Here is a 26,361-nt window from a genome sequence, read left to right on the forward strand (position 1 = left end):
TCTAAAGCAAGATATTTTGTCTAAACCAAGACCAGATGACGTTGATCTGGTATGATGTTACAGTGCACTGATCCACTAAAATTCATTAACAGGCTCCAAAAGAAGCCCTTACCCAGTTTTTCTTTGGCAAAAACCTTGATGGATACAATAAGGAACTTCATAAAACAAAAGGCATAAAGAAACTGATTAAAATCCCTCATTGGCAAGGGAATGTGCTAGATGATCTAATCCTAATAGGGTTTTGCCACTTCTAATTTCTACCATTCAAGGAAAAAGAAAAGGCTTTGTCAGGGATGAGCAAAATCACCATAATGACCAAGCAGCAGCAAGAATTAAATATGAACTACCTACTGGTAAAGATTCTTTTATATAGTTTAAGCAAAGAATGCATGCAAGACTTCGTGTCCTCTACTGGAGTATGTTTTAACTAACCTGCCAAACTCTAGCCCTTGAGAGGAACCCATATACTTATCCAACCTATTAAGTTCTCTTCTCAACTCAGGATTCTGCAGGATGTCATCTAGCTACCATGAAAAATCAGTTTTGTAAATTGAATTCTGCCAACCGGAATACATACAGTCATATCCAAAGTGAAATCTGTATGTAGAGAAATACATGCCAGTGCCTTGGAACAACTTCCCTTTCTGCCCCCCTCCAAAACGTCTTCTTCCTGGATTCTCTACTATAGTTGTTTTCCTGTTTATCTCAAACTTCAAATTTATTGTTGTTTGCCTTGTTCTTTTGGCTCATCAAAAAGAGAATGCATCTGGAAATTACTTATTTTTAATATACTTTTTGGATAGTATCTAATAGCTTAGTTATAATTACAACTGCACAGCTTATCTTAGCCCAAAGTCAAACGGCAGTATAAGCTTTGACCCAGATTCAGGAAAGCATGTGGTTAAGTACATCCTTACCCTCAGAAAAGCACTTCATGATGTGAATAAAGGCAGCCACTGATTAAGGCTCATTTACGCCTTTCTTTCTTTTCATTTATAGCTCAGGACCTTTTCTTCCTCTTCTCACTGACCACAAATCTAACCAATCCAGAAGAAAATAATCTCTTCATTTTTTATGTTAACAGGATACAACAATATCTAAAGATGGCATAGTGCCAGAAACTACATTTGACAGCTGTTTCAGACCACGGCATAGCTAGCACATTTTCGATGCCTAGTGTTGACAGTGATTACTTAAAACCAACTGTACTAGAAGAAATTGTTCTGCAGGCTATTCCTCAGCAGGGTTTTCATGAACACAGTAGTTGTCAGAGCAAGTACTAATTTGTATTTCAAAACAATTATTCCAGTAAATACAGCAAATTCTTTTTTATAATTTACAATTTCAGAATACTTATCTATTAAGACCAACGGTGGAAAGGTAATTCCAGCTGAGCATATAAATTTTGCATCCATGCTAAAGTGAAGATTGATCACTAACTAGCATACAAGATTACAAGCTTTTCACACCTGTTTTTAGCATTTCCTCATTTAAAATAAATAAATTTTAAAAGTCAATTATTGAGCAGAAGGAGGGTTTTGTTGTTGTTGTTGTTTTATATTCTATGTACTTTACTCCCAATCAAAAAAGACTGACTTCTACCACAGCCACTGCGAGCTAATTTTGCCTAATTTGTGGGCAAACCAGTAACAGAGTTCACATGCTAAAAATTGTCCCTAAAGGGATTTAAATACAACACACATACTTCACAGAAAAACAGGAAATGGTCTAGTAATTACTTAACACCTATCAGAGATACTCTCTGGTCTCAAATTGGTCAAATGAAAAGCTCTCTTATAGGTCTGAAAAATAGAAAGCTAATGAAAAATCCACACATACAATGCTAAATTTTAAAAGTTGCTTCTGTACCATTAATACCCAGATGTAAATAGTTTTTCTCATCAATTAACAGAGTCAGGAAAAAAGTCTGAGAAACATGGAAATGGTCTTAAAATTAGTATGGTTGCTTAACATTTCATCCGCTGTTGATGTTTACCAGCAGGATATTGTATAAAGGGACATACCAGAGAATGAAAATGGCTCTGTATTTAATGACTGCTCAGATTTACAATAATCAGGTGCTGCTTGGGCTAGACAAAAGACAGTCTCTCAAGACTACCAGTTATACTGCTTGACACACGACCAACGCGTAGCAAACTAGCCCTACAAACACTGACTCTGCCACCCACAGGAATCAGACAGGTGCATTTGAGAGCGTAACTGGATATAACAAGGCGATTCAAGCATCAGTAGCGGGGGAAGTCTCATTTCCAGGACCGCTCTGCGGCTGCAGAAATGGAGACAACAGCAGCAGCAGCTCCAGACTGCTCTGTGTTTGAACACGTAGGTGGATGATGGACAGCATTTGGTGACTACCACCGCACCTGAAGAACGGCTGTTTACCTGCTCGGAGAAAAGGACAGCAAAATGGATGGAAACGCACAACGGCCCAGACCCAATGTAAAAATAACTTTGTACCATAAGGATTTCAGTTCAGTGTGGGGAAAGCGAAGCCCCTTCATAGTCCTACAAGTTAACTTTCAAACCATCACTTCACAAGGTTGAAAGGAACAATGATAAACTTTAATCTTAATAAATAATGACCTAAAACCTGAAGGTTCAAAGTTGATTCCACAATAGGCAAGTAATTTTCAGCTAGAATTGGAAAGCATCATAAGGCGGATAAAAACAAACAAACAAAACCCTCCAAACTTTCATTTGTTTGAATTAATGAGATAAATTTTTGTTACAATTCTACATCCAATTACAATTCTACAGTTCTGTTGCACCATGGAATAGAAAACATGGCTGTGCAGCAATGCGGATAACTTAACACCATCTCATTTCAGTGCTAGTCATCTTGACCTATACTCTTCTACTTGCCTAATGACAAATTTATGAAGGGATCATTAATCCAATGTAACAAAACCAACTTTAACCCTGATTCTCAGCTACTTCTTACCATTTTCACCTATTAAGGAGCTTTGGATGCCTGTGGGGAGGCACTGGGAGGGGGTTTCTGTGGGGCAGTCTCTGTGAGGAGAGGCCGGGGTCAGTCCCACAGCTGCCCCACTGCAGGGCCCTGCCCAGCCCCTCAGACAAAATGGCGGCACCTGGGGGGAAGCGTGCTTAAGGGAGGGCAAAACGCCACAAAGACAGAGAGGAGCGAGGAAAAAAAAACAAGAGAAACGGCCCTGCGAGCACAAGATCAGAGAAGGAGGAGGTGCTGCAGGCATCTGAGCAGGGATTGCTCTGCAGACCCCAGAGAGGAGACCATGGTGGGCCCTTTCTAATATATACAGTAAATACAGGAAAGCTGCAAAAAAGGCTTTCCCATACTGCAATGTAAAATATGCATGTATCACAATATGCAAACACCATTTCTAAAGTCTGAAAGAAAGCCCAGCCATCTGACATCTTTATCAGTCACATATTAGTGTTAGCTTTGATTTAGCAAAAAAGGTCAGCAGGAAAACACTTCAGTTTCCTTTACATTAGGCTCTTCAAATATAACACCATGACTGTTTTCACTCTTTGGTAACAGCCATTCATTCGATATTATCTATTGATGCTGTGGGCCAGGCTTCCAAAACCAAAGACATCCATTAAGGTACTTAAAATGAACCCACATAAACGAAACCTCTACTATCTGGACCCCCCAGTCAAATCCCACTTGGCTGCAATCCGTTTATTGAAAGCTGTGCCTCCAGCATCCCATTCGCAATGCAAGAATAACTTCAGAAACCAAATTAAGCATGGTCATGCCTTCCTGAAAATAAAACTACTCAGAAACATGGAGCATTTGGAGTTATGTTTCACTACTACGGAATGGCTTTTCTGAATTAAAAATAACATATATTTTTAATCACTGCAACATCCTCCTCCAACTTTTTACCCACAATTCAATTTCCAAAACTAAAATATATTCATAAATGATCCAGATTTTCATTCACAAAAATTCTTTATGAATTTTTTTGATTGTAAACCTGCAGAACTAATAAAACAAGAAAACACAAGAAAACCCAGCTGGTATTCTGACATACACCAAAATACATACACATTCACGCAGCTCTAATTAACTTTATATATTGCAGACTTTCTGTGCATAAGAAAATATGTATTGTTTTACTTCAATTTTTTCAAAATGTGTATCTGTATTTTAAAAGTCTGCAAATCCTATTTTGCCTGAACAGACAGCAGATCAGCAGCAGTAATTAAATAAACTCTTATTTAATAACACTTATTTTTCACATTTAAACGCTTTTTATTTTTATATTGGACCATACTTTGTTCTCACACAAGTATCCATTTATCTGTAAATGCCTGCAAGATTTCCAAATAAAAAGTATTAGAAAATCAATATGTCCAACTCTTTCATTACTAAGTGGCTACCCATTACAGAAAAGCCATTTGTCTTTTGTTAGAACAGCTAGAAAACAGAAATTTATCTCAAAAACAATTTAAAAGCATTTTGTAATTAGCAAGCTTTGCATGATACTGCAGTCATATCTGAGCACACAGAGTGACTTTTGTAAATATTACAAGTCGGGCAAACACAGTGTTTGCCTAAACTCAGAAGTTTTGTACAAGTCTATTGAAGTAACTGTCTTCTGCATGTAGACATGGGAGCTGGAATAAATTGCATCAAAAAACCACACACCACCTCTTCTGTATCACACACCAACTGAGATGCTTCCATTATTTTACAAACACTTTGTTTCTTTAGAGTTTGAAATAATCAAATTTCATAGGTGCTCGTTAAAACAACATTTTTCTTATAAAATATCAACACCAACATGACTGTATCACTTTGTTACATTGCATGAGATCAATAGGAAAGATAGAACAAGCTGCAGCATTTCTTCTCAGGTAGCTCTTCGGTAACAACATACAACCACAAGGATTTTGCTTTTGTTCTTAAGAACGGAAAAACTTAAAGGATTATTTTCAGTACAAGCTTTACTGTGTCCCCTGTCCCCCCCCCAAAAAAAAAAAATCAGTTAAGAAGTTGACAATAGTTAAAAACATTGCCTACACCTGAGTACATCAACAGATGATACAGACGATCTTCTAAAAGAAACGCGAAGACATTTGAACCATTTCAGATTTCTTTTGGATTCCGTAACTGTGCCATTTCTCACATTTTCACCTGAAATGGGCTTGTAGCCAGAAAAACAAAATAAACAAAAAACAATAACCAAAATATAGATAGTCTAAATAACTTCACTCAATGTGTATTTGTAGATTAGATCCTTCTCAAAGAACTAAGCAGGCAGCAACACTTCATATAACCCTCCGATTAAAAGGCGAGTATTGTGCTGGTAAAAATAAATTAAACCGCTCCGGACAGTTCTGAAGTGCAACACAATGTCTTAGCCCTTCCTTATGCATACAGTTTAGTTTCCCCCACAAACACAGGGTACACAGGCCATGACCTGGCCTCTCCCAGTGTTCTCTCTGAGCATCGCTCACTGGAAACTCCAACAGATTGACTTCAATTAGTTCTAAGGACCCTTTGTTCCCCTGAGACTATCAACAGAGAAGGGTATGACAGAGATCCAGATTAAATTCTTAGTTTATGGCTTTCAATACTAAATATTGTATTTTACATAAATTCTCCAAAGCACATCACATACTACACCTAAGGAAGTCTCAAGACTCCCAATAAGCACCTATCAACTGTTGCCCACATTTTGCAACTAAAGAACAGAGAAAGCAAGTATCAGGAATTTGATTAGAATCAAACATGAGGGCTGATACTGCCCTAAAACACTGCAGAAAATTAAATACAAGGCTGTACCAATTCTTTCCTCTTTTAGGTAAACTTGATATGGTCAACCTATAACATGAAAATTCACTCTTTCAAAGGAGACCGCTAAGAAGGTCCTGTAGAAATTTTCCCCATATTCTGCAAATCTACTGTCAGACTGAACAGAAGTATTGCTTTTCCAGGTTCCAGACTACTTCTATGGAAGCAGTCAAAAAATACAATCAGAAAAATTGTATTAATCCACCAATAAAATCTGTCTTGAATTTCCCTAGCTAGATCTGGTAAGTGATTTGCATCACCCTGCATAAATGAGCAAGGTTCAGCAACCTTTTTGCCGCCTATATAATTGCACCATTACCACCTGTATCTCTCCAGGTACAGCACTACCTCTACACTGAATACAGACAGGCTGCCAGGAAATCTATGGATTGAGTATCCAATACTAGTATTAATACACTATCTTTTTAAGTATGCTTAAAAGGAAGATTTTACCCAAAGAGATCTCAAGTCTAGTGCAAGGTGCATGGTGTGCAAGCTTCCATTCTTAGGGTCTGAAAAAGATGACAGTAATGAATCTCCAGGGGCAAGGAAAACTTTAAATAAGAGAGGCTGCTGATGAAATAGTGACATGGGAACACAGTTTAAGGCATAACCTGTATACTGTTTGTTGCCTTTCTCCAAACAGCACGGAAGTAGCTGTATGGATGTAAGGATTAAGGATTTGGCCATTACTGAAGATATTCTCTCGCTTGCCTCTGTTGAACGCTTTCTTTCTCTGTTCTGCACTCCATGAATACGAGCAAGAGTACTAGGGCCAGTAGTGTACCTACCAAGACAGAGAAGAGAAGCTCAAGATGCCCACATCTCCATCAAAAGGAAGGTTTTTCCTATACCAGATACACAGCAACATGGCAGGAATACAGCTTTAAATATTCTTGTGATTAACTGAGAAGCAGCTTGCTTTGTTTTTGTTCTGTAGCCATGAGATTTTAAGAGAGGAAAGTACAAAAAGCAATACTCTGAATTTTGGAAAAACAATCGGTGTTATGCTTCTTCTTAATTTAAGGTTTGGAAAAGTACGTTCCTACGACAAATCCTACCACTGGAGAAGGAAAACACAGTGCTCTTTTCCCAAAAATGGTGAAGAAGAAGAGATACAATGTCCTTTACCTTTGGGCCTAGATGCCGTCTTCCAGCCACAAGTGACTGCAGCTGGAATTGAAACACTGGCTTCCTTCCCTACTGGCTGAGGCACGTTACTTTAAACAGCGAAACATCTTGCAGCTGTAGCTTCCCTAGGATCACCCCTCCCTCAAACAAGCAAGAAAAAAAAAACTATTTTGGACTATGGCTTTAGAGTTACCTTTGGGTGTTCAAAGATACAACAGCATCAACTGCAAAGTGTTGATAAGGCAGACTGACAGGTGCACTATGCAAAAGCTGAACTATGCTCTCCTAAAGGTTGAGAGGAGTACATGATAGAAAGCCTCTAATTTAGGCAGACAGGATCCCTCTCTGCAAGCCTTTAAATACATTTACATACTCTCACTGAATCTACAGGAATTTTAAACATGCACTCTAAAATGCACTTAATTCTCTAACACACAGACTATCTTACTTTAAGCACAGTACACCCCCTCCTTAGCTATCTACAAAATATAGTGACATTGAGACTAAGCCAAATGAAACTCGTCACCACCTCTTTTATATAGATTTTTCCCTTTCCTCATCTATCAGTAGCTCTATCACACCTCATTTTAATTCAGAAAAATTCTACTCATCTCTTCCAAAACAGAAGTGGTTTTAAAAAATGATACAGGCTATGTTCAGAGAAACTGGCTGTCCTGATCAACTACAGCTGCAACAATAAAGTAGGTAAATATATATGATTTTCATACATGCCTTCTAATGTGCAATTTACAAAGTGAATACCCTGTTAAAAACAAAGCCAAAAGACAATTCACTGGAATAAAACTCTGACTGGTCAGGTCAAATTAATAAAAAAAACCAAGAATGAGCTGAGACTTCATTGCTAAAGAAGATTGAAGTTTGGGATGGTGACAAACTTGAGGGCATGGACATACGAATGTTGACAATCTACAACCTTTCCCATGCTCAGGTAAGTTATATTCAGGTGGTTCCTGAAAACAGCACATCTTATTTATTCTGCAGCAAGACTTGTGAATTCTCACAAAATTTGTTAAACGCACTCTTTATGGCAGGATCCTAAATACATTACCTTTCAAAATACCCTTCTAAGAGCCAGTGATGATACCACCTTTATGACAAAGGGAATTGGAACATAATAAATAAAGGGAAAAAGTGGTCATCCAATATTAACCAATAACTTTAAAAATCCAGATACAAGTTTTTTAGAGCACATACCATTATATAGAGCTTTACCATTTAAAGCAGAGCTCCAACTGATTTCAGTGACAGCTAAGACTTCTCAGTATCTTTTCACATCAAACCACAGGAAGTCAAATGATTCATATGGTGATAAACACAGAATTAGTGGCTACATACAAAATATGTGGTTAATATCCAGCATCACAAAAAAAAAAAAACCTACACAACAAAAACCAAGCTCTATAGCAGTCAGCCAGAGATTCAAATTCTCCATAGCATCATTCCATTCCCCCATAAAAAAAAAATTGCCTTTTCTGCAAACCACAACTTCATTCCCAACATTGACAGCTAACTTTGGCAGCTTACTCCCCAGCAAAATCTGAATGAATTTCCAGAGCCCTACTGTCCTATGGGATACCCAAAACAGGGGCAGGGCAGGGCAGGGAAAACACCACAATCATGCAGCTACAGATGAAGATAGGACACACACAGATAGACTGTTAACTCTGTCAGTTTGTGTTTATACAACTTTATTTCTTTCAGTATTTCTACCACAGATACATACTAGAAACAAAACAAATCTTCAAAAACTTTACTTAAGTCATTTAATAATCACTTAAATAACGTCAAAACTTTCACACAAAATCCACTTACGTAACATTCAGGATATATCTACACGAAAACCACCTTCAAGCTGCTCCCAAATCCAATTTCTACCAGTCCTCTGAGGTGGACACTCCCAGGCCTGACACCTGGCAAAGCCCCTGGAAGCTGCATCGAACATCACACCCTCTATTCTCTGCAGTATGCTTAAAATGCACCACATGTCAGGGGATCTACAGGGACTGGCTCCCTGCAGCTCCTTCTTCCTGAATTCTGATGCTTCATATTCTACACTCAAGTGCCTGCAAGTAGAGAAAAGTATAGAAAGGAACACCATTAACCTGCAAAGTAATTCCCAGAAAGACTCTCCCCGTGACAATTTGGAATGCATCTTACCTTCTCATTTGAGAATAAAGTACAATATGGACTATTTTGGCTAAAGCTATAAATGATACTCACATTTCCTTTCTTTCAAACTAGAAGGAATTCCCTGACCTTTAATGCCAAACCAGAATTAGCTCAAGCTTTTAAGCAGCCAAAATAGTTCATAGATGCAGAAAGAACATCATGTAAATTTCTTCATAACACCAACATTGTCACTCCTTACTCCATTCTTACACCATTAGGATCTGGTGTTGTATTTCTGGGAAAGAGATAAATAAAAATCTCCTGACCACTCAACAAGGTACAGTTACACAATACATCTTCTTCAACTTCTTAAGCTAGCCTTGCTGCTATTGTAGACACATTTCAACCTACAATCAGTTCACTGCCCTCAGGTGTGCAGATGTCAAACTGTGGAGCTCAGCTGTAAATCTTTATTACTGAAACAGCAACCAAGAGGCTGGGCAAAAAATGCTCAACATCCAGTGAGTGTGGAAGGATTCTACTTCCACAAGTGATTTCAAAACATCAGTTGATATAAAACAAAAAAGCAGTTACACAGTCATGAATTAGGCCTTGCATTTCCAAATAACAGGTAGGTTTGGCTCCTGGTCTTATTAGAGACTGCCTAAGATTAAGACATTTGCCAGGCAGTGGGCATGCTTTCACATGTAACACAAACTTGTCAAATTCAGGAGAAACAGTATCCCAGGCCAAACGGCTCAAAGACAGTCCTTTTATACTGTTCAAGTCATACTCAATGCATAACACACTTGGAATAATTCTGAGAATTAGGTAAGCAAGATTTGGTCCTGCAGAGGCTTTGAGCTTCACATTTAGTTCACATCAAAACACCAAGATTTAAGAATAAGGCATAACTCTCAGCAGACATGGAAAGGTGGTTCTGAACCACCATTTATTTGTTCTGGGCTTGTACAGAGGCTAAGTACAGGGCAGTGCCCTGAACACAACCAGAAGGCCACTGCTCTGCAATACCACTGAAATGGTGATGGATCAAATTCTCTTTTCATGGTAAGGTTTCCTTTCTGAGCTATCAGGCTTGAAAGAAAAAGGAAAGAAAAATTATCACATTGACTTTTCTTGTGTTTGTCTTTCTCTTAACACTGTGACCAACATAAAAAAAGAAAAATATTAATGGTTTACTTCAAGTATTTAAGTTTTGAATCCTAACTACTCTTCTCAGCTAATAAACCCCCAAATGATGCACAGTGTGCAATTAATGAAATCACAAGAGAGAAACATGCCTCTTCTTTTCCAGTGCAACCATCTGCAGCAACATTTTTCAGGAATTAAATCAACCCACAGGAAAAGTATTATCGTGCTTGGTGCAGAAAAGTACCTTAAAACAAAGATTATTTTGACTGCGCTAACAAAGCCTAGAAGATTCTTGAGCATGGCCATTCAGTCTCAGCTACCAGTTAAAGGCACAAGAAGCAAGAGGGGAAAAGCATTCAAAGGGATGACTAAATGAATTACTCTCCATTTAATTGGCAGCTCACCTACTACAGTACTGAGCTCACAAAAATGGAAGGGACTTACTATACAAATATTACATAAAAGAAAGCATCTCCTGTTGCATGGAATTGAGAAGAGAAGGGGGAAAGGACCAAAGAACCTCCAGTAGAACATTAACTTCTTCTGTGCAAGTTGGGATTTAGCTCAAGAAATCAGAGAGTAACTGGCTCTATACCCTTCCTTAATATAGCTAAGAGAAACAGACACATTCATCAGCAGAAAATACAAAGAATAAAAACATTCAGCAGGAGATGGGATAACTGCATTATTTACAAGCAGGGAAACCACAAATGGGCTATTGAAGCTCTCCAAAACAAATACTGATGCAGGATCTGGTTTTGCACTAGCTTGGACTTCATTCAGATGTTACTGTTACATACCAAAGAAAAAAAAAATTTAAAACCCACTACTGTTCTGACTGCCTTTGATCTTACGTAGGTGTGAACGACTATCCATTACTTCAGATGTCATGTGGTCAGGCTGAAGTCTAAAAATTTGTTAATGCTTTTTTTCAAGAAAGCTCACTTTAAACAGTCAAATTCATTAAAAGTTACTCTTCTCTATTCATCTGCTAATGAAGCCAAGACTGGACTAAAATCCCAAATTCCACTCTCCACGGACTAGCAAGAAAACAAATTAATTTTAGTAAGCCTATTACCTCAGAGCACCAATTCATTCGTGACCTTCCACACCTGACTGTAAAAGAAAGAATAGCAAGCAAGTTTCTGAAGTCCTGCTGTACCAAATCAAGAATGAGATCTCATTTTACAAATATTAGATGTACAACAGTAGAGCAGAGGAATAGCTATTCCTTCCCCACATTCAAAAAGTATGCACAAGGGCTGGCTATGGCAGTAGGCCATGGAAGGCAAATTCCAACCCTTGCCATACTTCCACTGAAGAACTTGGAGAAACTCAATGCCTGCTCTGATTCCTCTGTTCCAGGTATATCATAAATAACTACCTTGGGACACTTCAAGAACTTTTGCCATTTGAATCTGGCAGAGCAAAAAGACAAGTTACAGTGATTTGTACAAAATGTTTCTGCACAAACAAAACACAAAGTAAATGCAAATTATGAGACAGTGAAATCACTCAGGAATATCCTTATTAAACAAACTCCCCTATAAATAATGAGAACTTCTGATGCAAAACATTATATATTACATAAATTACACTGTGCCTGGAAGATAGTTGCTATATGCGAAGTAATATCTCATGAATAGTTCTTGAATTTTTCTTTTGCAGTACTATTTATAAAAAAGAAAAATTCAGCATTTTTCTTCTGGTATGTCATGACTAAATTGCTGTAAAAACAGACTGACCAACCAACCAACCTCAGGGCACCCTACAGAACGTGTTCAAAAGTCCTTAAGCACAAAACACCAAAACAAAATTAGCTAAAAATGTAGAACATCCATTATTAATGGAAAGTTGAGTTTTACTTAGCGCAGTTGCCTTAAAATCAATTCCTTGCAGGGCAGTTCAGAGTCCAGTGGGAACAGGCAGGAAGCAGATACTCAGGAGGACCAGGCAGAAAAAAAGGAGGGGTGGAGGGATAGGGAGGGAGAATTTCCTGATCCACAGAAGTAACCGTACTGTGAAATTGCCTACCTATGCTGTCTTTTTTACCTCAACTCATGACTAAATACAAGGTTATTAAAGGATTTGCCTCAACCTTCAGTTAAAACTTTTTTGAGCAATACCTATGAACATACAGCTCTCCAGGAGATAATTTCCAATGTTAGCTGGAGATTATAATCAAGAGTTTCTGGTTATCTCTCTTGTCATCATATATGACTTCCTGGAAGCATACAAAGTTTCATGGGAAAAGTTTCTAGTGTAGCAATGTTGTATACAAATTCCCTTTCTCCTCTCCAAACTGAATTTTGCAGCCTAATAGTTACTTGCTCCAACACCACCGACAACAGTCTTCCTCAAAGTCCACTCAAGTTAAGCAAACCCTACACACAGCAGGAATTAGTGCCCACCTATTTCATAAACAGTAAGTATGAGACAAGATTTAAATGTACACATTACATTTTATATGAGATATTTAGACACTCTGGGATACTTTTCTGAAATACCATTGGTATGCATGTACTTCGTGGGGCTGCAGGGAAGTTTTTTAAAATGTGAGGTACAAACTGCTGTATGAGTTAAAAGCAGCTTAATTTTTACAGAGGGCCAAGTTCAACATACGTAAACAGTGGCTCAAAACACAATTCTGGCAAGCATCCACCTGACCACTGCAGAAAAGAGCACTTCCCTTATGAGAAATAAAACAATTGCTCTGAATTGTACAATGCTAAAGTTACAGGGAATGGAGGAAAGAGGACATCACAGCAAAAAGATCACGCAAATGAGATCGCAAGCTTTCTCGAGTAACAACACCAAGAAAAAGAGTACCCAAACAGTACGCTGAAAATTTACGCAAATAAATAAAGCACTTAAACACACAGAAGTTAAAAGCCACCCACACCTTCAGGAATTTCTACAGCAAACATTTCAAAAACTTTGGAAAAAGAAAAAAAAATTGGAAGGAACATACACATAAACCTGGATCTTCGAAACTGTTTTTCCAGTGAATTTTTGAATGGCCTTCAACAAATCACAGCTCTGCCTCCGTTTCTTTGCAGAGATATTTAAGATGCTACTAACCACCCAGTTTTCTCAAACAGATTTTCAAGGTAATATACGCAAGCGCACAGTATCATTGTAAATTACTTTCTCACTAGGAATCATACTACTGAAAGAAAAAAAAAAATTTACAACCCTCCCAATTTTGAAACAAAGACACATTTTTAAAGTATACTTTAAAAAATTAAAGCAAAATATAGAAAATATTCTCTCTGGACATCCAGAGAAACCTACAGTACCCGAACTCTAGTTTTAAATACTTAACCAGTTAATGCCCTCAAGTAAGTGGCTTGGCTTTCTTTAAAAGCTCAGCAGCAAATATGAACTGCTTTAATACTGCATGGGTATCAGTGAATTAATGTCACACTTCTCTCCATTAAATGAGAGCAGAATTTGGCTTACAAATGCTTTCTCCTTCCTACCAGACAGACATCACAGTTTTGGCTCACAGCTGTTAAGTCAATGCCTACCACCTGAAGTCTGTATAGGTTTATTAAAGAAAAAGTCTTTTCCAATACATAATCTATATCTGTGTATACACAGAGTCTTCTATATACAGCATCTTAATTTCTATTCATTAATTTTATACATACTCATCTTGAAAGACAGACAGTCCTCCTTCCTAAAGATCCACTGATGAATCCATTCCCATTCAGATGTCTAAACTTTCTGAAATCTTGACACACCACCTATGGCTGGGAGATATGCCTTTCTCTGGAAAGCCTGCTTTTCTCTCAAAGAGAAAAAAGCAGCAAGGAAAAATAGCACCTAAGTCCTCAAGTGCCAGGCATAGAAGAATATAGTATGAGACTGACACTAAGGCAGAGAGAAAGAAGGAAATCTGGGTTTATTCATCGAGTCCTAGGTTGAAATTGAGAGGCTCAAAATGTCTGCAAGTAGCACACTTACAGACTTTAAAATATTTCTGCCTTACTTGAATACTCTAAGTGAGAAAGGACATCAGGTATTACACAATGCAGAAGAGCTACGTTGCTTTTATAAACACACACACACACACACACACACAAAGGACCCCAAACCCCTGTAATAAGTGTTTATGCCTAACTCAAACGTGCAGTTTGACATGCCTGACCTGGCTTCTCTTGAAGCTAATGAAAGTTCTGCACAAGCTTTTAAGGGGATGGCGGTGGGGGTGTTACTGAAAACAACGATCGGCATACCAAGAAGAAATCCTTGTAGCTTTGCCAAAATTACTTCATTTACCATCTTCCATCTCCTGCAAGTTTCCTCTGCCACTTCCCATAGGAAATGGTTTTGTACCCCTGGTGCTGGAACAGTGCTAAGAATGACCTTCACACCCTGTCACTGTAAGAGCATATGATTTCACATGCTGGGGTAGGGGGCAAATACAGAAAAAACTGGAGAAGGTGTGCCTGAGAGAAACTGAAAATCTAAAGTAATAGCAAAAACAAATGGTAGCCTAACATTAGCAAAAGTGCCATGAAAATATATCAGTTGCCAAGTTTTCTTTATTACTTTAGAATCAGTGGGATAACATCCAAACTATTTTATTTTACTAAAGAAAATACTTGTCCCAAACAAGTGAATTAATTTGATCTAGCCAGATCTGACAAGTAACTTATTAGAGAAAATGGTTTTCTTAAACTGGAAAAAAAAAAAAAAAAGAAAAAAGAAACAAAAAATATAAGGAAATCCCCAAAAGATGAACCCTTCTCTGAAGTGAAAGGGAAGACAAAAAAAAATGTTCTTTTAGAGACAGAATAATATTTGCTTAACTCCTAGGTTTTAAAATGTAAAATTTAATTTTGCTGAACACAAGCAGTCATCACTAAGAACTGTCAATTAACGTTCTACTTCTTAATTAAGGTGGGTGGGGAAAAAAAAAACACAAGATCACATGGAAAAACATTAGACAAGTTTTGAATAATCATAGGACAGTTTGATGTCATTGAAAGATTTTAGTGCCACAAATTCAGCATGTTTTAGAACTGAATGTATTGAGGCTTTAGAAACAGTCAATGCGCAGCAACAGATCATGTAGATTTTTGAGGTGTTTAAGAAGCTTTTGTAACTATAACTATGATCATATACATGGTTAAATATATTTACTGACAACAAACTCCATGACCAAGATAAAGCAAAAAATCTTGAGACTGGATTGTTCCCTTATGAAGAAAACTTAATGCTGAAATTAAAGCAATTTAAGTATAATGTAACGAATTTCTTGGAAGAGATTCCCTTCTGTTGGTAGTGCCAAGGATCACAAAGTGAATGTAATATTGTTAGTAAATAATACTAATTCCATTAAATAATCTTCGTTTTGAAGAAAAGGAATGTAAAAATTCAAGAGTGTAGCTAGACAGCAAATCAGCCACTCCTTGCCCCCACCACACCCTTTTTTTTCCCCCAGACAGTTAAAGCACTCGGCTACTACTGATAAAATCAGATGACATCTTTGCTAAATCACCCAGGAAGAGACTTTTCAGGTGTAACATAAGCTCAGGCAGCATATACTCAACAGCGTATTTGTACAGATGTTCACTGAAGTAGCTAAGAAACTGTCACTAGAAGCAACTGGTTCCCAGATCACCTTCTCTCAAGTCAAAGTGTTACTCAAGGATCAAGTTAACCAAGAAATACCAAGTTAACGAAATAATACACACCAGCTGTGGTAATATGCATCATATACCATTTTCTCTTAGTAACCTTAACTCTAAATAGAGTTTGCTTTTTGAGAGTCTGGTTTATTATCAGTGGAGACTTTAAGTCATTACTTACTTTCAGAAAGATAGATAACAGAGTATAAAGAAAACAAAAAAGCCAGCCTGCCAAACACTTAGATCCAGAAAAACCAATTTGCCTCAATCTATTTCAAGAGTTAAATTATGACTTTTGCAAAGATACAGAAGTTTAGAAATACATCTTTCGTTAGCCACAAGTGGTTGCTAGCTATGAAGGTAAAAATAGTCAATATTGGGGGTGGAGTGTCACAGTAAAATAAAGAGTCTTAGGACAGAAACAGCACAGCTAAATGATAATGATTTTCTCTGCCAATTTCTATTTGCGTAGGAAGCAACTTCTGATACATTACAGGGAAATTATAGATCACACACAGCAAAAACAAGTCTCTTTTGTGTCAGTCCCTACCAAAATTATAAAAGGTCCTTTTAAATTATCACAAAATATAACGACATCAAGTGTCTTCTAAAAGTTGGGGGAAATAGAACAAAACTATACCAAGTGTGTTAATATAAGAATCCTTGTCTTTCAGTTACAAAATGTACAGGGAAAACTGTTTAAAGACAATGCCAAATACCACAAAACACACAAATACACCAACACTTTCCTTTTCCAAGGAATTGCCATCATCAAAATCAGACAGCTATTTTGAAGACCCCTATTCATGATTAGAAATTTTCTCATTGCAAGAAGAAAAGTTTCGGTAACCATTACAGAAACAAAAAGGCTCACTGAACTTCTGTACAAAATATCTATCAGAAAAAGCTGGTAACATCAACATTTGGTTCAAAATTGTAGCTTCCTTGTATGTTAGAAGGAATCCAAGAGGCAGCCTCTAAACTTGGAGCACAAGAACTATAGTAGGTGAAGCCACTGAAGTCTGGGCTGTCACAGACCTAGCCCCCTCCTTTTGTACAAACATCAGTACAAATCTCTTCACACAACCTGATCAACAGATTTCAACACATTTTTGCAGGGTTAGTTTTTGACTGGATTACGTCCCTCTGCCCACGTAAGCACCAGCAAAACAAGAGATCAGTGGATTTAGCCAGCCTTAGCACACCATCAAGTCAGCTCCCACCCAAGATAAAACCAGTGAGTTACAATTAAAATACCAACTTCTATTTCCTCCTCCTCTTGTTACTATGTGTCCTGCAAAACATTCACACAACACAGTGCTTTATTTACAAAAGGCAGGGTGGTAAAGGTGAAAGAGCTTTAATGAGCAAGAGCAGGAAATACCTTGGGACTATGGTGTCCTTGCAGCACAAATGACATTTTCTTAAACCACTTTGCAGCCGTATCACAAAAGCCGTTGCCACCCTTCCTACAACTTCTTTATTTTAGTTTTAGGTATTAAAATGATAAAGCTATACTCTCACTTAAGTCTCTTTGTATTTAGACACCAGGAGTAAAATGGATCACAACTTCTTACTCACAGCCAGAACAAACAGCCCAAGGCCCCAACTCTACAAGAGCTTACAAGCAGAAGTGATTCATGTTAGTAAATCAATTGATACATACTGGATTTAATAAGAAATATACAGGGTGTTTACAGAAAATGCTGTGTGTATGCACCTGTAGGTAAAGCCTGTTTGTATTTCTCACACAGGTGCCAAATTTTCCACACACAATCTCTATATTATGAACCTGACGAACAAAACCACAAAAGCTGGAAGATGACTGGGGAGAAACAAATAAAAAAAACAATCCAAATCCAGAAACCAAGATTTCAGCCGTGGAAAGATCAGACGGACACACAGATATCCACATATTAGAAAGACAAACTGAGAGCTTGTTCAGATGAAAGGCAACAGAATGGAAGTGGGGAAGAAGAGGAGGCCTCAGCTTAGAGAAAATAAGTACGTTAAAGCTTTGCTTTGGAATAACGTTACCCGTCAAAAACACACAGAAAGAAAAGGAGGAAGAACTCAGCAATGGAGACCTGGGGGGCTTCACCACAGATGAGAACACCTCACAAGCAGGACAGTCACACAAGCCTAAAATAAGGTAGGATTTTAAGATTAAAAGGATGAAACAACGGCAACAGTGAGAGGGAAAACTTTAAATAAATAAATAAAATAAAATCACTTTACACAGAAAAACTGCTCATGTACCCTCCACCCTGAGACCAAAGTACTTCCACGCTCCCAAGCTAAGAGAGCAGAGTCCTCCTCCAAGCCTGGACTTCTGAGACTGAAAAGAAACTGAAACAAGAACAACAAAGCGTTGCTGGCCTAATCCCACAACGTTTGAAGGAAATGTAATTACTGTTATTAACATCTACAAATGCTTTTCCCCTCCCCCTTGAAATGCCCCTCTAAACTCACCTAGTCTTTCTACAAAAAGGATTACCATACATTTCTACTAAATTGCTGAACAAAATACACTTAGAAGGTTGGGGTTTTTTCCCTCAAAAGGCCTACAAAATATTGCCATTCATAATATCTCCAGATCAAAAACTTTTCAAAAAGATGCAGAGAGAAGGTGCACTAAGAAGCTGATTGCTAAGAATAAAAGAAACCTACAATATTGTGTAACAAAACTAATTTAAATCAAACTGGAAGTCTGGATACGGATAAGGAAGAATTATGAAACACAAAGTCTTTGGAGTCTGGATACAGCTCATGTGGATTTTATCCATGGTGACCGCTAGTAAACCTAATTAGGCTGTATTACTAGAAATAAAGCAAACTGACCCATCTGAATAGAAGATTTTTGCAGTTATTATTAAGCCTAATGTCATGTTTAAACTATTTGAAATAAAAATCTTGTAGTTAACAAAAGATTGCACATGACTGACCTAAATCACTTGCATTTTTTAAAGATTTTAGTCCACATTAGTGGCATTCCCGAGCTTAATGAGGATTTTAGAAAAATAATGTGTTGAAGTAAGTTAGACCAGAGTAGAACAAAATATTCTAGTTGTTCAGCCAGAAAAAGAAAATCAAATTAAACAAGTACAAATGCTTATGGAAGGAATGCCTGCTTTGCCAAAAGATAAAACTTAAGAGTCTAAGAGTTGCCCTTTCCTTTCAATTCTCTCTCAGCTATCCACTGTACCTTTTTTAGCCAGGTTTTACAGCTTGGCAACAGGATCTAATTGCTTCTGGAAGTTTTCTGTGCAAATGGAGATCGTAATTTTTTTACGGTATAGAAGTAATTAGGGATGCTATGAATGGGTTAATATTTTGCAAAGACACATGCAGGATAATTTACAGCATCCACTTTCCAAACACAATACAGGAAAAATAATTTCCAGAATAGTAGCCTGCATCCACTTTGTGTCTGGAGATTCTGTATTTGCAATTTATTTGCAGTAAGTTTCGACTATCCAGCCGCAGGTATGATTCAGAAGTGAAATTACTTTTATTTGCTGCTGCTATTCAGAATTCAAGCACTGACCTATGAGCTTAAAAAGAAAGGTATTTCTCTCAACCTTTGTAAAAAAAGATATATATATAACAAAGTATTAAACTATATTGGGCCAAATAAGCTCATTGTTCTTACAGCATAATATCCTTCTTTCAGTCAACTGTGGACTAGTAATATGCTACAGGTTATAAAAGAGTATGTCAGTAAAGTTCAGGAGAGAAGAGCCAAAAGACAAGGAATGAGTTTAATCAGGTACGCACATGCAGTGTCACACGCTACACAGAGGTTAAGAATTCAAAGGTACCTTCAGCAGTACATTTTACAGTTATGATCATCCCACAAATAAACTACTGGATTAACCCTTTAATATGAAATGTCTTAGCAACAGGGAATTTATTGTGTTGCCATGAGGTTTATAATGCCCACTGAGCAGACTAACTCAAATAATTGTATTTCTCCATTTGTCCCCATTAGACCAAAGCATGCTAGGCATTTCTGTACAGAATAAAAGCATTCCTAAAATTCCTGAAAATGAAGTATTAGTTAGCTTTCTATCTAAGCAAGCCATACTCCTTTGCAATAAAAAGGACATCACTGACAGAAGTCGGTCAACCTAAATACACAAGCCCCAAAGCCTGTCACGCAGCCTCTGAATACCTCCAAACTTCCCCAGCCCAAAACAACAACAAAAACAACCACAAAGACCATCCATAAAAACCTTACTTTTCAGTAAAAATAAGTTTAAAAAACTTGGTGTACTGTAAATGTGTTAAGAAAAAAAAAGTGTTATAATGGGTTAATGCCTCACTCTACTGGAAACTGGCTTTAACCCTAATGCAAAACAAGTAGAATTAACTGGATGGGCTCACAGTTCATTTGATCTCATCAGAACTGTTGATTAACTTACAGTAATTAGTTTCCTCTGTTCAAGACAAGGATCAAAACTGAAATAAATGTGGGAAAGATCACAATTCAAAAGGTAAAGAGGTTAAACACAGAGCTACCTAACAGAAAGGTCACAGGCAACCGTTCTCCTACATATTTTCCTGCAATTTTTTCTTCTTCTTTTTCAAGTAATTTGGTATAAAACTGCATCTCTATAAAAGCTGTTTACATAATATTCTGAAACATGAAGATTTGAAGGTCATTTCTATTTGACAGCATTGAAAAAAATCCTTCTCTCACCCTAATCAATAAAAAGCATTTAATTGTAAGCTGCAGCTATGTAACAGAAACAACAGTTGACAAATAAGCAGTAAAGTGTTATCGTAAACAATGACAGAAATTTGCACATCAAGAATGCCGCAATGACTGCTACATAGATGAATCCCCATACCTCCACATACCTCAGCTGCAGGCCATGGAATGACTCACATTCAAAATGAAACATATGCTTAAGCACATTAACTGGGCTTGACAAGCAGGATGTTCGTTCTTTCCCAAAAAGAATTTAATAACTGTTTTCGCTTATGTTAGCCAGAACAAGAGGTATTCCCAGTTTTATGAGTATAACAAGAAAAAAAATTATAATTCCTAAAATGTAATTTTTTTTTGAAAAATTTATTTCTAATGGGTTAGATAGTACTAAGGTTAGATAGTACTAAGCACCAAATTCTAGTTCAAAAAAAGGAACACTTAACAGAAGTTGTGCCATGTCTTTTACTGCTGTCTCTGCAAAGAATAGGACCTAAATAAAGGACTTTTTTTTAACAGTCTGTTTTAAAAACAAAATACAAGCAACTCATAGCTGAAAATGCCTGCGATTTCTTTCATGACCTACATACAGATGAGTAACACAGAAGAGGTGCAGAAGTCTAGAGGCAAGATTTTGTTTTCTTCTGTGACTAATATTTAAAAACAAACCTACCTAAAAAATGGGCGCATCATTTTTTAAGAAAAAACATGAGAGAGGGAGACCACCAGAAAGAAAACAGACAACCTCTTCTGTCTTGAAAAAATGGTTTTATGATGATAGAACCATTTCTAATGGCCAGAAGAGATGCTGCACATCTGAACGACAGAAGTATGAGACCAATGATCACAGTCTAGTCTATGACCATATCAGCACTGCATGAACACCTCAGCAATTCAGTTCTGCTAGAGGTGAAATGAGAACAATTTAATCCATCTTCCAAAGCTGCCTTTCGTAGGGGGGGGGGGGGGAACAAAACAAAACCACACAACATAAAAACCACCAAAGGACAGTTTACATTTTTCCTACAAGAGAGTGGATTCAACCAAGTCATTGACCTCGCCATGCTATTGGTAGTGCCCTCCATCTTCCCTCCCTTATATCTCCACACATTTTGAAGTTTATTCTAGTTTTCTTTCAATGCACCCTAAATAACATTGTTCTAGTTTCTTTTTAAAACCAATTCAAATCAGTGCCATTGTAAAGGAAGTTTTCCCAGAACAAAAACACCTCTAAAAGCTTTTTTCTATCACAATATTCTTCTTTCAAATTCAGCTTATCAGCCTTCATTACCTCCCTCACAGCCTTGAGTCATTGTGGCAACTCATACACATGTAGAAAAGAAAAAGCAAAACGCTTAGAATTCTGAATAGCTTTCCCTGGTAAGCTCTGGTAAATTGTTATAATCAGACAATCCCTTTTCTAAATCACAAATACAACTATCAATAGAGATAAAAATGAAAACTAGAATCAAATACATAGAACAAGCTAAATCTAAATGTTCCGTTTCCTTCCCATCATCTCAAAATGTGCCCCGATTTAACCCTGAGAACTCAAATACAAGAGCTGTTTACAGGTTTTTGCATATAAAATACATATGTAAAATAAACAACAAAATCAAATCTTCTTATTTATGTCACAAAACTAATAATGTATAGAAACAGGCAAAGTAATTATGTTTTCACTTCAAGCCAAAAAAAGGATTTTAGAAGTAATGCAGATTCTACATCACAAAAATAATTAACCTTACACTTCAAACCAGTTTAATGCCATTTCAAGCACCTAAAAAAGACTGAAAACCTACAAAAATTTAAAACTCAACTTCACATTGCAGAGACCTTACTTTCTTCACTTGCTGTGTTAAACTTGTAACATCAAACCAAAGCATGAACAACCATTTCAGACGCTCAACTGTTTCACCCTGCTTCGGATTTTAATAAATTATAGATCTAGATAACAAGGTAATAAAACAGTCCTAAAAGATGCAAGGACTAGAACATGAAGCTTCTTAGTTCTCCTAAATATAGCAGCAGTCACATGGCTATCACTAAGACCACATTAGTTTTTCCATGCTAGAAGACCTCCTAAACCTTTCCCCCCCAAAAATTTAGATTTTGCTATAAATATTCAATCTTACATGAAATATAGCACGTAACATCTCAGACCTATAACAGCTTAAATAAAAATACACATCCACATACACCCCCCTCAAAAAACCACACCCCAAAACCAAACAGTAGCACCTCAAAAACGCACCACTGAAAAGCAAGAAAAAATTATTTGCTGTTGTGCTCAACAGGAGTCTGTGATCGCCAAACAGCTACTTATTAGCCCTTTCTTAAAAATAACTAACTATATAAATAAATCTTATTTGCTTCTAGAAAGAATAATTTTAAAAAGCAGTTTAAGCTCAAGATGATGAACAGTTCTCAGGAGGAAATTTCTACTTTGCAATTTGTAAATGCATAAACATACCATTCCAAGACCAGTTCCAAAAAATTCAGATCGCACTCTTCATAGTAATAAAGCAAATTTGTGGATGGTTGGCATAAACCCACAAAACATCTTTCCAAGAAAGCAGCCAACTGACATCCACCAGTAGACATACCGCGCACCAAGTTTTATTTCACTGATGGGAAAAATAAATTAATATGCACTATTTTATATGGTACATTCAAAACTAAAAGTGCTTCACATACAGCAGCTTTCCGAACTCCCTGGTGTAAAATTGGTGGCATTTTCCCTACTGTTCAAACAGGGAAGCTGAAAAAAAACGGAGCTGAAAGCACTTCGACATTGAGTCACTGACAGAGGCAGGGGCAGAGCCTACAATTTCTGGATGCCAGCCTTCCACTTCTGCGACTACTCGGCACGTCTCTGACTTTAAAACCACATACAACCTCTTTCTGATCAACCACCTGCACAGTTTCCCCTTTTGGGGAGACAGATATGTGAGGTCATGATTATATCAAAGAACAGGGTACCCTTAGGAACTTCACTGCACCCGAGTGCTGGAGGGTACACTACTTCTGTAAGAACCTCACTTTGTCGACCCCCCAATCTCAAGAGAAATGCCAGAGACCGCTAGTTTCACTAGGAGGTCTGGCTTTCAGAAGAGACAACTCATGTGAGTGTTTGCAGGATAAAGACATCATTCACAGAGACACTTCCAATGGCAGGTACTAGAAACCATTGCTCTTGCATTTCACCTCACAAACCCTCTTGAAAAAAACCCCAGGGTAGAAGTCCAGATAGCAGAGCTGGGAGCAGGCAGAGGACTTGGGCAACTTAGCCCTGAAAATGGGAGGAACTGGTCTCATCTGAAGCTCAAGAGTCCTGCTAAGGCACAGTTGGATCATGAGAGTGGAAAAGTAGCCGGAAAAATAGGCCAGCGAGAAACCTTTTTCCAACCTTTCCAAAACAGTGTATTATTTCCATCAGCAGCCTGTAAAGTTTATTACAGAAATCTTCGGGTACTGTCAGAGCCTTGTAATGATGCATTTATCCATCAACCAGCTACCACTGAATGCACCAGCACCCAATATGATGGGTCCCAAACACACCATTATTCTGATTACATTGATATGGTTAACTTTTATTATTATTATTTACAGTATATCAGCTGGCTAGATCCGCTGCAGACTACACTAAGTTCCAGCATACAAAAAACGCTTGGAGCCACCATATTTTCTCAGTCTTTCACAGCTTCTGTATGCCAGTGACAGTTTTAGAAGATTCTTCAGACGACTTTTAATTACTATTTCCTCCTTAGCTAGAACGCATTAATTACAGCCTGTTCCTCCAGATAATAAGAAAACAAAGACCAGTGCAATATGAACAGTACAAGAAACTTAATTACCGAGTCAGATGTCCTTTAGATGTCAGTATGACTACAGTGAGGAGCAGGAAAATAAAATACTATCAGCCTCAAGTTGTTAGATCAGTTATCAAAACAATGTCTTTCCTCAGTGACTTCATTATGAAGAGCTCAACCAGCTAATTAATCAAATGCCTGCTATGTGTTTTGAAAATGTGCTTTTTTTTTTTTTAATACAGGAGGCCTGCTGATCTATTTATTACAAAGCAAATGTGGTAAATGGTTCTGCATGTAAATGCAGAAGTGCAGCATGACTTTGAAGTTTGAAGGTCAGATACAGTAACCGTTCTCATCAAGGTTCTTATGTCAGACTGCATCTTCTGTTTTGCATCCATGTTTAGGAGGAGGAAGAAAACGAATTAAAGAGAAAAACATAGAGACAACCAGTTCTGTGACAACTTAAGAAGAACTGGAATGCCATCATTCACCTGTTTTAATTTAAAAAATCCGCAAATACCCTATCTCCCCAAAATGAAGAAAGAAAATGGAAAGGGTGCTGGGGACACACACTATTTCATTCTGCTTTTCAACTTTGTTTTCCTCATCAGGAAAATCAATCTAATTAAGTCAGCAATGACTTTAGGTTAAAGAAGAGAATGTCATTTTCTCAATTTTCACAGACACTTCAAACCCATATTGCTTAAGAGAGCTGGAGAATTTTCTTGTTGGTCAACACCTTTTATTTTAAAGCAGCATAGATTTGACTGCAGATGCAAATCAGAGGATTGTGTTCTGATCTTTTTTCCAGGCATCAGAGAATTTATCCCTCACCCTTCTATATTCCCAGCAACTTTAGGATACAAAACTCAACAGCTGGGCCTAAAGGCAAACAAATATGCCTCATGTACCAGACTCTGACCCGTGTCAAAAAAGAAAAGGAAAAAAACAAAACAAAACAAAGAGTATGTTTTACATGCATACCTCAACTGCGAATAACCAATATGGATTTCTTTTTAGCACCACCACCATGTTTAAATACAGTAAAACTGATAACACTCCCCAGTAAAACACAGAGTTATAAACAATCCCCTCTTACACATAAATTACAAGAGACATTATACAAAGCAGACAGGAACATGGACAGATGTACACAAAATAAACACATTCAAACTTACCCCACTCTAGATACTCAAGGATGTTCTTCTCTCTTCTCAGAGGGGAATTATTACATTCATCATAAAGGCAGATGAGTATATCCAGCAAGGTTTCCACACTGAAGCATTGCCCATTAGTCTGAGTTGGCCCATCCAAAATAAACTGCTCCAACTGCTTCAAACGCACTTCTCCAGACATGGTTGTTTCAGTTTGCATTGGGGTTTCTTTTTTAATGATTATTATTACTTTGCCAAAAAAAACAACAAAAAAATAAAACAAAAAAAAATCTTTTGAGGGTTTTGTTGTTTGAAAAGAAGTCAACAGTATTTTTAACAAGTGTCAAACTGTGGCGGTGCTTAATTTCCAGCCCACCTTGGTGTTCCCTGCCTGAAACTAAACCCTTGCGAGTTTCAGACACACACATATAGCGTGTGTGTAATTTTTAAGAGAAGAACATAGTTATCCTAAAACAAAAACCCTGTATCTTTTAATATGCTTAATAAGAAGGAAGAAAAAGAAACGGCCACTCCTGATGCTTTAATAATAATAATTGCACTCAAATTCAACCGAGACTGACTGACACCGATTTCACCGTGCGTGCCCAGTCATACGCACTTCTATATTTAAAGAGATCTTCTCCTTCATTCAAAATGCAGATCATGCAGCACGGTCCTGAGAGGAGCCCCACCGCATCACTGAAGTGCCACAGCCCCCTTCGGCTCGCACCAGCGCTTCACTCCCCAGAACGGACGGGAAGGGAAAAAACAGATGTATTTATCTACCTATAAACGCGAAAGGAAGAAGAGAACGGGGCGCACA

The 26,361-nt window shown here is 37.5% G+C and overlaps 1 protein-coding gene across 1 annotated transcript in view; it reads right to left on the bottom strand.

The window, feature by feature from the left end:
- Positions 1–26,361, bottom strand: part of CDC42BPA (CDC42 binding protein kinase alpha (DMPK-like)) — a 186,253-nt gene that overhangs the window by 159,636 nt on the left and 256 nt on the right. The window contains exon 2 of the mRNA XM_010577747.1: positions 25,563–25,787. Within this exon, the coding sequence (XP_010576049.1) occupies positions 25,563–25,758 (196 nt within the window). The 5' untranslated portion in view covers positions 25,759–25,787. The remainder of the gene's footprint in view (positions 1–25,562; positions 25,788–26,361) is intronic.

This window comes from Haliaeetus leucocephalus, unplaced genomic scaffold (genome assembly GCF_000737465.1).
Source record: "Haliaeetus leucocephalus isolate CR32 unplaced genomic scaffold, Haliaeetus_leucocephalus-4.0 Scaffold577, whole genome shotgun sequence".
Lineage (NCBI taxonomy): Eukaryota > Metazoa > Chordata > Aves > Accipitriformes > Accipitridae > Haliaeetus > Haliaeetus leucocephalus.